At 34.4% G+C, this 13,216-nt stretch overlaps 1 protein-coding gene across 1 annotated transcript; it reads right to left on the minus strand.

Moving 5' to 3' along the window:
- Positions 1 to 7,037: 7,037 nt before the first annotated feature.
- On the minus strand, positions 7,038 to 8,705 carry LOC138338487 (uncharacterized). The gene is made up of 4 exons (XM_069289453.1): positions 8,462 to 8,705; positions 7,826 to 8,091; positions 7,523 to 7,598; positions 7,038 to 7,336 (listed from the first exon to the last, which is right to left on the minus strand). Exons 1-4 carry the CDS (start codon positions 8,703 to 8,705, stop codon positions 7,038 to 7,040), a joined length of 885 nt encoding a protein of 294 aa, XP_069145554.1.
- Positions 8,706 to 13,216: the final 4,511 nt, after the last annotated feature.

The following is a 13,216-nucleotide window of genomic DNA, read 5'->3' on the forward strand; positions in this document are numbered from 1 at the left end:
AATTCAATAAATACCAATCAAAATTCATCAAAAATAGTCCAATTCGTGATTAGATGTTTCAATCATGATCAATTAATATATAATGTAATCAAGTTAAGAAGAACCAAGACAAAATCTTCATGAAGTATGTAATGTCCTGTAATCACTATGATCACTATCAAGATCAATTATCATAATTCACCATCAAAACTCCATATAAAAAGTATATAATCATCAGATGAACTTTATTGAATGCTACCCACTAGATTGGGATCACAGTCAAGCCTTATCAATAGTTCAATCACAACCCTCTCTTGATTGGGCTTTTTGGATTCACAATTGAAGGGAAATCGGGGGAAAAAAGGGAAGAATACATGAATGAATAAGCGTCCAAAGTTGCTGCTCCTAATTCTTCTTATTCTCCGACGTTGTTCTTGAGGGTTGAAATGAGAGAGAGAGGGTTTTTATTTGAAGTCTAGAGTCTATGGGAGTCTTTTATTGTTTAAGTAGTGATAAAACACCTAAATCTACATAAAAGAACCGCATATGCATTTTATTTGATGTGGATATTCACCCCTTCACTTAACAGTGAACTTCAAGAATTGCAGACTGCATCGATGGTTGGACCATTTGTTGGACAATGGTCTATCCAACAGGTCCATCATCTTGGTCAGAGACTGCTCCTATAAAACGATAAAAGTAATTATCTAAAAATAGGTTCTAATGTGTGTGTCATGAAGTCGTGAAGTCGCAAGATGGTTTAAAATGATGTTTCAGGTAGTTTGTAAAGATTTGGGTTATGTTTGAAGCTAAAACGTCAAGGGACGACCAAGACGTTCAACATCTAGTAAACAACGTGCCATATGTGTTTGCATACACATATATATGTATAATAAGTTTATAAGGTCCTTATGTGGTTGAAAAAGGTGATTAGAGTCAACGTGTTGAGTTTGGTATTGTATGGAGGTCAAACATCCAAGAACGTCCCGTGAAGTTCGAAAGATAGCCATTGGACGTCTTTGTGAGTTTTCATGTGTTTTAGCATGTTACATGACTTGTGTTACGCTTAATTTCTTTTGATATGTTCCTAATACCTAGACGTGTGTTTTTAGAGGTTTAACATCCGGGTACTACTCCACGTAGGACTCACAAGGGGCCCTAGAAGGAGGACCTCAATTTGGAGCTTAACACTGCTTGGCAGTAGAAATCGACTGCCCCAAATTATAGCTTGTTGATCAGACGATGGCCCATCTATAGGTGGCGTCGATGGATCCATGTAGCCTGCATGTTGGCGATCTGCACACACAACCAATGGACCCCATCGATAGGGCGTGATGTCACCAACGGACCGTCAATTCTGGGTGCAGATTGTGCTGCATTTTTTCTATGTATTCTGGTAAGACTTGGGGGGTATTAGGAAATTCACCCCATGTCTTATGAATAGGGATGACGTTTATTTTATGTTTTTATGGGTATTTTAATAGTATATAAGTCATAAAACTCTTATTTAGACATTATGACCTTGAACAAAACCCTTTCTCCCCCAAAGTTTTTCCAAAAACCTCCATGAGAGTAAAGGTGAAGATGGAGCATTAAGATGGATCTTTAATGGAGTTTCTTAATCAATAATAATTGAGTTATTCTAATAAGGTGTCACACTTGGGTTCTACACCCAAGATGAGACCAGCGTCGTTAACCTATCAAAGGTCGCAGTCAAGCCTCGTCTTAGCTTTCATCACAATCAGACAATTAAATTTAGCAGAAAATTTAAAACTTTTTAACTTTACTGAAGTGTACTTAGACTTCATATAATTTCTGCATAAGAATGATATCCGAATAGCTCAACATAAACAACCATCTATTAATAGATTGAACAAATGAAATGGAGAATTCATATTATTATTAATAGTTGCCAAAACGGCCTTAATATAAAAGCTTGAACACATATTTGAAATCAAACGCTAGGGACAACATACAGTAGCTATGTCTAATCAACCAAAGCTATAATATAAAGCGTAGGCATCCTTGAACTCAAGAGGACCTACCAAAGTCTCAAAGTACTTATCCAAACAGCTTCAATCTGCAATCTTCTTTAAGGACATGTGCCTATAAAAATAATAGTAGTATATGTGTTATTAAACACTTTTACTAAGTATGTGTGTATGCACATAAACACATAAAGACTATGCATGATAAAGGAAAGCTCTTCCAATAGCAACATGCAATTTTTGGAAAGTGAATACACTTTACTTTCCAAATTTGTTATTTATGAATCATGCTACGAATATGAAATATTTAAATACATTTAAAGAACAAAACTCATTTTCTATATGAACATAAGACCTTGGAATCATGCACATAATTCTAGAACAACTAAGACAAAAATTAATATTTTTGCTCCCTCTTAGGACGAGAGCTCCTCTCCCATGCCTTAGTTTATTTTCAGTCTTTTCTTATTTTTATTGTATAGGTTAATAATCTCCATGGATCCTATGTTTTACATACGAGTTCAATGGTTCATTACAGTCCCATTCCTAAAATTAAATCAAGTAAGTAATCCAAAAGACTAAGAAAATGATTTTACTACCCTACTTACAAGTTATTCTTTCCATTCTTGTTAAATTGGGCATGAAGTATTTATTAGAAAATTTGTTATTGGCTATGCCCATTATTTGATTGTTTTAAAAATATAAAGATTATTGGCTATGCCCCTTATTTCAATATTTGCATATTATAAAAATTATTATTTATGCCCATTATTTGATCATTTCCATAATATAATGATTATGGGACATTGATTAGCCATTATGTTTTGCCGCCTTTATTGGCATAAGCCAATAACTATTAAAACTTCATTCTTATCGAACACTGGTAATTTGATTTACATATGATTTTTCTTACTTAGTTCACTTTGAACTTACATATCTTCATGTTAGATCTCATGTTCACTTTGAACATACTTTAATCGACATAGATCATGTGAGGTATCTGAAACTGATAGGTGGTTGACCGGCTAAACTGAAACCGAATACTAGAATTTAATCGACATAGATCATGTGAGCTATCATGAAATCCAGTGTCTTCCGCACACTAAAAAGAAGTGGTTCACTGGCCAAATAGGTAGATCCACTAGCTACTAACATATTCCAGCAACATAGTTCAAGGCCTTAGAGATTTTGGAGACCCTTATACTCCTTGGTGGTAGTCTCATCTCATGAGGTATACATGTGCTTGAACAAGCTCATTGCTAGTGTATCAGTTCTTTGTTCAATTTATCGTACTTACAACTTTTAGAGTTGACTCATATATAATGGAAGCTTACTTCTAGTATAAGGTATGTTTAGCTCAATGGATGACTTGTCATGCTATATTTACTTGATGAATGTAAACTTAAATCTTACATTATAATTATAGTGTGAATGAGACTTGTGTCACAATTTATAACATTGTCCTATTTTAGTATCTTTAACATAATTGTTTAGGTGCAAGTGATACTTGTATCACTTCTTTTCACACCCCAGTGTAGGTCAATTTCATGACTCATAAATTATGATGCATTACTCTCATTATTTTGTTCAACATTATTTAGTATTCTTTTGCCATTCTTTATGAAAGTTCTAAGGACGTATTCAACATGCTACTATGTTCACAAGTTCATTTAAATAAGATATGTTGGGGCTTGTCCCAATCATTAGCATACCATGGTTTATGAGTTCATTGAGTTACAACTTGTGAAGTCATTCTTTAGCATCTATTTTGTCTTACAAGAACATCATAATTTACATTGACTATATAAGATTGGTACGGCTTTGTCAATGACCAATTATATTACATATCTTTGAAATAATATTGTAAGTCAATTTATTCGCATAAATTAAATTTTCACTAAAAAATGGTAATGACAATATCATTAGCCAAATATAATAACTTCATGTATATAGTATATTAATCTCATAATTTTAAGCAAGCCAACATTTAACAATTTCATCTTCTCAAACACAATTAGGCATCACAATATTCTTCTCTAATGTAAATGATACTCTAATCATACTAATCTAACATATAGGTCTCATTCGACATTACTAAATTATATAAACCTACACATAATGATCAGTTAGAACCACATAGAAACAACTTGCTCGAGATTTGCATTATACATACTACTAGAATCGGAAATAGGGAGAACTAGGGATATGAAAATTTGATTCAGTGGGAACAACCCTAGTTTAAATTTTCTGGAATTCAAAAATATTTGTACAGCCTATTGGGGAAAGTAATACAAGAGAAAAAGTCCATACCTTATAGTGTAATTGAATCAACGAAGATCACCTCGTAGTTTGCACGAAAAATCATGAAGAGCTGCCTTGAAATCACCTAAAGAGAATTGTTCACTGTTTTTGTTACATTTGTTACTGTTTTTGAGTCATAAGGTTTCTTACCTAGTTAAACGTGATTCTAATTCTTCGGAACTGAATATTTACTAATTCAACTTAGCCTAATTAACTTATAATTAATCAATTATCTAATTAGAAAAATGCCCCTCCAAAATTGCCTAAAAATAGGAGAACATTTGACTAAGAAAAATTTGAAAATTTGCTAAGGTTTCGACTTTGACTAGGATTTTTAATAATTTAATTAAGTTACTAATTTAAATAATAAAGTTAGGATAATAACGAAACTATCCCTAAGTCACTAGAACCATAACCAACCCATTTGGACCATCCTAGGTTAGATACTAGGATGTTTCTTTAGTTTGTTATTCGGCTAGTGTCACCCAGTTAGTCCTTATGATTTCTGGTACACTAGCTAGTTTATTTTTGTTAGTCCGAGATTATTTAGTTATTTGGGTAAATTATTTAGAGCTTAGAGTTGTTTAGGAAGCTAGGCCCAATGTAGCTTGAGCCATTTGCGCACCTGCCCACTTACCTCCCTATCGGAATTCGGTTAGATTTGGTTGCTTGTCTCTTTGCCGGTTAGCACATGTGCTTGCACATGTGTTGCTGCTAATTTTTTGTCCAAATATCCTCACTATGTCCTTGGGCATTGTTTAATCTAAATGATCATTTAAAATGATCATTTGCTATGGTAACTAGGTTTTACACTTGGATGCCTCGTACTTAATGTGTGTAAGCTATGAAATCAGAAAAATTTATCTTTTGGTCTTTATTACAGGTACAATTCCTAAACATGCATTGATTGGGGCATTTGAGAATTAAAATATATCTTAATACATAGAAATTTTCTAAGCATCAAAGTGCTTAAGTTACTTGTTAATACATACAAATTGGCTAACACCCTTAAGCCAATATTTTCTAACATGCCAAATATTAGTCAATATTGGGCATTAGGATTCCTAAGTACCCCAACACATATTCTTACAACCTACTAGACTATTCACTAGGAAAGTACATTTTCAGCAATGCTACATCATCCCCCCTGGTAACATTCGTCCCCAAAACACACTACACATCATTTTGAATCAAAGAGGGTATTTTTGAAAACACCTCAACATACTTGAATCTTTAGTCTTTGTGAATATTTGATTCCAACTTACTCTTGAGGATGCACATCACTCAAATCTTATATATAGCTTTATATATGAGATTGAGGAACTTCCTTCTTAATCTCACTTTAAATAAATGCACATCACAACTCATGCAACACAAAAATCATGTCAATGCTATACAAAAACAGCAAAATGAATGCATGCATGAACTCATATTATCTCATATAGTGCAAGTATAAAACACACAAATATTGACTTAAAACACCAAAACCAACTAATGCACTAAAATTTAGAGTTTCATAAACAAAATCAAACTTAGGAAGACAATATCTAACCTCAAGAACTGAACAAGTGAGAGTAACGGGATTTTATGTCGGCCTCGGCCTCCCTTGCCGCTCCCTCAATAAGGTGGTTCCTCCATAACACCTTTACGGTTGAAACCTCTTTGTTCCACAACTGCTTCACTTGGCGATCTAAATTTCAACTGTAACCTCTTTATAATAAAGGTTCTCATCGACTCCAAACCCCTCACGAGGAAAGATGGATGTTGGATTGCCTAGACACTTTTTAAGTATCAAAACATGAAACACTGAATGAACAGAAGCCAAGTAATTTTGCAACATCAGTTCATAAGCAACATTCCCTACTGTTGTAAGACTTCATAAGGACCTATATTACTCGGCCTTAACTTCCCTTTCATACAAAACCTGATCACCCCTTTTATAGGTTATATCATCAGGAAGATTTGATCACCTACCTAGAATTCAAGAGCCCTCAACCTGTTATCAGCATAGGATTTTTTACTACTGTATGCAATAGACAATCTATCACTGATCATTCTCACCTTTTCCACAACCTCATGTATGATGTCAGGGCCAAGGATGGAAGACTCTCCTACCTCAAACCACCCAATTAGGGGACCTACATCTCATGCCATATAGTAGTTCAAAAGGTGACATCCCTATACTTTAATGGTAGCTATTATTAATAGAGAACTCAATCAGTGCAAAGTGATCATCCCAACTCCCCTTAATGTCAATAACACATACTCTTTGCATGTCTTAAAGGGTCGTAATGGTACAGTCTTCTTGTCCATCCGTCTGAGAATGAAAAGCAGTACCGAGCTTCACCTATGTACCCAAGATCTTTTAGAATGATCTCCATAATTGACAAATGAACTGGGATTCCCTATTCGATATGATAGATAAAGGGATCCCATGCCCAACTATGTACCCAAGATCTTTTAGAATGATCTCCATAATTGACAAATGAACTGGGATTCCCTATTCGATATGATAGATAAAGGGATCCCATGCCACCTCACTATCTCATACATATACAACATGGCTTAATATTTGGCTCTATAAGTATACTTCACATGAATGATGTGAGTAGACTTAGTCATCCTGTCAACAATTACCCAAATGGAATCATGCATTTTTCTAGTACTGGTTATACCAACCAAAAAGTCCATATTAATAGCCTCCCACTTCCATGTGTGGATCTTAATCGACTGGTTAAGACCTCTAGGCTTAATATGTTGGGCCTTAACCTATTGGTAATTGGCGCACTTCTGCACAAACATAGAAATATCTCGCTTCGTACCTTCCCACCAATAGATCTCCTTGAGATCATGAAACATTTTGGTGGAACCTTGATGAATGGAGTACAAAGATCCATGAGCCTCATCAATAATATTAGTTGTCAGATTATCACTATTGGGCACACAGAATCTGCCATGGCATCTAAGCACATCATACTCGGTTAGGGAGAATGATTCATAAAACTTACTCAACACTGATTCTTTCAACTCCACGAGCACTGGGTTGAGATGGTGCTTATCTTTAACATCTATAACAAATGAGGATTCAACTCTCCAATAAACTGAAACACCCACACTTGGTGTCTTTACCAGCCATACACCTAACCTTTCAAGTTGGTGTACCTCTTTAATAAGCTCCTTCTTCTCGTTATCAATATGTGACACACTTCCCATGCTCAATCAACTCAAAGCATTTATAACTACATTGGCCTTACCTGGGTGATAGTGGACATTCAGGTCATAATCCTTGAGCAGCTCTAGCCATCTTCTATGACGAAGATTCAATTCTCTCTGTGTAAAAACAAACCGAAGACTTTTATGGTCAGTAAATACATCAACATGTACACTATATAAGTAATGTCTCCAAAGTTTTAACATAAATACAACAACAGCTAATTTAAGATAAGGGTACGGTAATTCTTCTCAATTATTTTCTATTGTCTTCATGCATAAGAAATCATCTTGCCATCCGTCATAAGAACACATCCCAAACCTACTAGGGAAGCATCACAGTATACCACATACCCTTCACCACTCCTCGGCAATGTGATAACTGGGGCTGAAGTGAGTAAGTCTTTGAGCTCTCGGAAGCTCTTTTCACAAGTTTCACACGACTCAAACATTGCCTTCTTCTTTGTTAAAGCGGTCAATGGAGCAACAATAGTGGAAAAGCCCTCAACAAACCTGCGATAGTAATTAGCCAAACCCAAGAAGCTCCGTATGTCTGTAGGAGTGAGGGGTCTCGGATAATTCTTTACTGCCTCAATCTTTTTTGGATCAACCTCTACATCGTGGTCAAACACAACATGACCACAGAAGGTCACTGATCTCAGCAAAATATCACATTTGCTTAATTTTTAATTCAATTGATGTTCCCTGAGTACTTGCAATGTCATTCTCAAATGTTGTTCATGCTCTTCTCTGTTCTTTGAGTATATGAGAATGTCATCTATGAATACTATAAGGAAAGAATCAAGGTTTTCATGAAAGACCCTATTCATAAGGTCCATAAACGTGCCTGGTGCGTTTGTGAGACCAAATGACATAATAAGAAAGTCATAATGAGCATACCTAGTATGGAAGACAGTCTTAGGAATGTCCTCTTATCTCACTCGAAGGTGTTGATACCCTGATTTTAGATAAGAAACTTGAACCTTGGAGTTGATCAAGTAGATCATAAATTATGGGAAGAAGCCATCCAGCCTTTCTCTTAATGAACAACATTGGATCGCACCATGGAGATATGCTCGGCCGGATGGAGCCCTTATAAAGTAAACTTTTTAAGTGCAACTTCAACTCTTTGAGTTCAGCTAGAGCTATTCTATAGGGATGAATAGAAAACTTATTGGTGTTAGGATCTAAGTAAACAACAATGTCAATTTCACATTCAGGAGGCATTCCTAGTAAATCCTCCTTAAAGAAATCTTGAAACTCATTTGCTATGGACACAGAGTCAATGGAAGGAACCTCATGTTCTAAGTCATTAACTCTGACTAAGTTTTATAAATACCCCTTTGATAACATCTTATTGTATTTAAAATGGGAAACTATTTGGCCTATTGAATTTGAACTACACCCTTCCAATTTCAGCTGTACTCATTAGGAAACTTAAACCTTACTACCCTGTTTCAATAGTCTATGGTAGCATAGAATTTATGGAACCAATCCATACCCAATATTATATCAAAGTCAATCATGGTAAATTCTATTAGGTTAGCATAGGTAACACTATTAAGAAAACTATTAGGCAATCTCTACATACTCTTTCAGCTGTAATGATGTCTCCTACTTCTCATCCGTCAATGCAGTTGGGTTAATAGGCACCTACACTCCAAAAGGTGGGGCTTGAGGAGGAGCTTGGTTTCCCCTAGCCGCTGCTTCTCCAACTCTCTTGCCTTCGTTTCTTCTTGTGTTCATCATGCATACACAAGGAAGAAGTTAAATGGTAGAATGACCAAAAATATCAAATCTCTACATAGCATGATAAAGAGTAGAAAATGGAAGATTCCAAACATCACTAAGTCTCTATGTCATGGTTGTGATGCACTTCACAACTATAAGCTAGAAACTACGCAACGTGGTTTTTTTGACCTTACTTCCTAGGTAATTTAATGTCATGCTCTAATACAAATTTTGTTACATCTTGGTTCTAGGCACTAGACGAAACCGGCGTTGTTAACCACTCAAAGGTCGTAGACAAGCCTCTTCTTAGCATTCATCACAATCATACAGTTAAATTTAGCAAAAAATTTAAATCTTTTTAACTTTACCGAAGTGTACTTATTCTTTATATAATTTATGCATAAGAGTTATATACTAATAGCTCAACATAAACAACAATCTATTAATAGATTGAACAAATGAAATGAAGCATTCATAATATTATTAATAGCTGCCAAACTGGTCTTAATATAAACGTTTCAACAAATATTTGAAACGAAATGCTAGGGACAATATCCACTTGCTATGTAATCTACGTAACCTAGAATATAAAGCGTAGGCATCCTCTAACTCAGGAGGACCTACCAAAGCCTGGAGGTACTAATCCAAACAACTTCAAGCGAATCTTCAATCTTTTTCAAGGACCTACACCTATAAAAATAGTAATAGTATATGGGTTAGTACACAGGTGTAATAAGTATGGATGTATGCACGTAAACACATGAGGACCATGCATGATCAAGGAAAGCTCTTCCTATTGCAACATGTCATTTTATGAAAGTGAAGTCAATTACTTTCCTAATTCATTTTATATGAATCATGCTATAAATATGACATATTTTGATGCATTTAAAGCAGACAACTGATTTTCTATATAAATCTAAAACCTTGGAATCATGAACATAATTTTAGAACAACTCAAAAGAATATTAATATTTTGGCTCCCTCTTAAGACGCGAGCTCCTCTTGCATGCCTTTGATCCTATGTTTTACTTACGAGTGCAATGATTCATTATGGTCTCCTTCCTACAATGAATCAAGTTTGTAATCCAAAAGTCTAAGGAAATTATTTGACTACCCTACTTACAAGTTATTCTTTCCATTCTTGTAAAATTGCATGAAGTCTTTATAAGACAATATTTATTGGTATTTCCCATTATTTAGTTGTTTGACTAATATAAATTTTATTGGCTATGCCCATTATATGATTTTCATAAGCCAATAACTATTAAAACTTCATTCTTAGCAAACATTAGTGATTTCATTTACTTATTCTTTTGCATACTTAGTTTACTTTGAACATATATATCTTATTCTTTTATCTCATCTTCACTTTGAACATACTTCTCTTTCTTTCATTCTTACTTACTTTTTTTAAGAAATCATTAGCATTAAACTGATATACATCATGTGAGATAACATGAAATCCAGTGTCTTTCCCATAATGAAATGAGATGGTTCACCGGCTAAAGTGAAACCGAATACTAGCATTTAACCGACATAGATCATGTGAGCTAACATGCAATCTAGTGTCTTCCCGACACTTAAAAGTTGTGGTTCCACGACCAAAGTGAACTGAATAATTCCTAACTTTCTTAGTTGGACCATTAGATAGTAACCTATGTTGGTAACAAAGTTCAATGAATACGAAATTTTGGAGACCCTTATCAACCTTAGTGCTACTCTCATCTCATGAGGCTTACATGTGCTTGCACAAGCTCATTGCTAGTCTATTAGTGCTTTGCTCAATTTTTCATACTTTATGACTTTTAGAGTTGACTCATATATTATGGAATCTTGCTTCTATTTTGAGGCATTCTTAGATAAACAAATGACTTGTCTTCCCTTTCTTTACTTGGTAAATGCGAACTTGAATCTTACAATATCATTATTGTGTGAATGAGATTTTTCTCCCGATTTCTAACAACATCTTATGCGAGTTATGTAACATAATTTTTTAGGTGCATGTGAAACTATTCTCACTTACTTTAACACACCATTCTAGGTCTTTTTCATGACTTATAAGAGTTATGTTATTTCATTACCCACCCTATCTTATTCAGCATTATTTGGTTGTCTTTTACCATTCTTTATGAAAGTTTTAAGGACTTATTCGATGTTCTACTATGTAGAGAAGTTCAATTATATAGAGTATGTTGGGACTTGTCGTAATCATTGGCATACTCTTGATTATGAGTTTATTGAGTTACTACTTGTAAAGTCATTCTTTAATATGTATTTGGCCTTACAATAACATCATAATTTAAATTCCATATTAGATTTGTATGGCTTTGTCACTAGCGAATATTATTACATATTTTTAAATAATATTCTAAGCCAATTTATTGGCATAAACCAAATTTTCACTTAACAATGCTCATGAGAATATCATTATAAAAGTCAATTAACTTCATGTATATAATATAGTAATCTCATCATTTTAAGCAAGCTAGCTTTTAAGAATTTCATCTTCTGAAACACAAGGGAATTACAACATTTTCATCTCATGTAAATGATAGTGTATTATTATGGTTTTAACCTAAAGGTCTCATTCGACCTTATTAAATGATAGAAACCTACACATAATAATTATTTACCACTACATACCAACAACATGATAGAGATTTGCATTATACATACTACTACAATCGGAAAGAGGAAGAACTAGGGAGATAAACATTCGATTCATTAGGAACAACTTTAGTTAAGAGTTACTTGAATTCAAAAATAATATAAAAGCCGCTTAGAGAGAGTAATCCAAGAGAGAAAACCATACCTTTATGTTGAATTAAATCTACGAATATCACCCCGTATGCCTGACAAATCTTGATGAACTGCCTTGAAATCGTCTAAAAGGGAATTGTTGACTGTTTTTCTTACGTTTGTTACTGTTTTTGAGTCATGAGGTTTCTTACCTTGTTAAACGTGAGTCTAAGTCTTAGGACCATAATATTTACTAATTCAACTAAGGCTAAATAACTTAATTAAATAATCAATTAGATAATTACCAAATGACCCCTCGTAAATTGACTAAAAATAGAAGAGTATTTGACTTAGACAAATCAGAAAATTGCTAAGGGTTTTGGTTTTGACTAGGATTTTTAATTAATAAGTTAAGTTACTAATTTAATTATTTAAGTGACATAGGGTAATTAATAAAGTACCCCTAAGTCAGTAGGACCATAACCAACCCCTTTGGACCATCCTAGGTTAGGTACTAGGATGTTTCTTTAATTAGTTACTAGGATATTGTCACACGGTTAGGTCTAATGGTTTTGAGTACACTAGTTAGTTTATTTCGGTTAGTACTAGGTTTGTTAGTTAGTTAGAGCCTAGACTTTGTTTTGAATCTAGGCCCCACGTGCCTTGAGCCATTTGTGTGCCTGTCCCTTAACTGTCCTAACCGAATTTAGTTGAGCTTGGTTGCTTGTCTCTTAGACGATACGCACATGTGCTTCAACATGTGTTGCACATCTGCTTGCACATATGTTTCTGCTCATTTCCTGTCGAAAGACCCTCACTATGTCCTTGATCACTGTTTAATCCACATGATCATTTTAAATGATCATGTGCTATGGTACCCAGGCTTGACACTTGGATGCCTCACACCTTATATGTGTAAGCTATGAAATCAAAAATATTAGATTAGGGTCTTCATTGCAAGTACAATTCCTAAACAAGCTTGGATGGGGGCATTGGAGAATTAAAATATATCTTAATAGCTAGAAATTGGCTAAACATCAAAGTGAATTTTAAGTTACTTGTTAGTACATAAAAATTTGGTAACACCCTTAAGCCAATATTCTATAACATGCCATATATTACTTAACATTGGACATTGGGATGCCTATGTACCCAAATACATATTCTTAAAACCTAATAGACTCTTTACTAGACATGTAAGTTGTTTTGAATGCTATGTGACGTATGGTATTTTTTCGTCTAAGGCTTGCAACCACCTGAGTAAA

Source organism: Solanum lycopersicum, chromosome 9 (assembly GCF_036512215.1).
Source record: "Solanum lycopersicum chromosome 9, SLM_r2.1".
NCBI classification, from domain to species: domain Eukaryota; kingdom Viridiplantae; phylum Streptophyta; class Magnoliopsida; order Solanales; family Solanaceae; genus Solanum; species Solanum lycopersicum.

Excerpts from the sequence above, each read along its gene's own strand:
- LOC138338487 (XM_069289453.1), bottom strand. The coding sequence starts at position 8,705 with ATGCCTCCTGAATGTGAAATTGACATTGTTGTTTACTTAGATCCTAAC. Across the intron at positions 8,092-8,461 it reads TCTACTTGATCAACTCCAAG|AGGTTGATCCAAAAAAGATT; the intron begins GTTCAAGTTTCT and ends ACCACGATGTAG. Across the intron at positions 7,599-7,825 it reads GGAGTGGTGAAGGGTATGTG|AGAGAATTGAATCTTCGTCA; the intron begins GTATACTGTGAT and ends GTTTTTACACAG.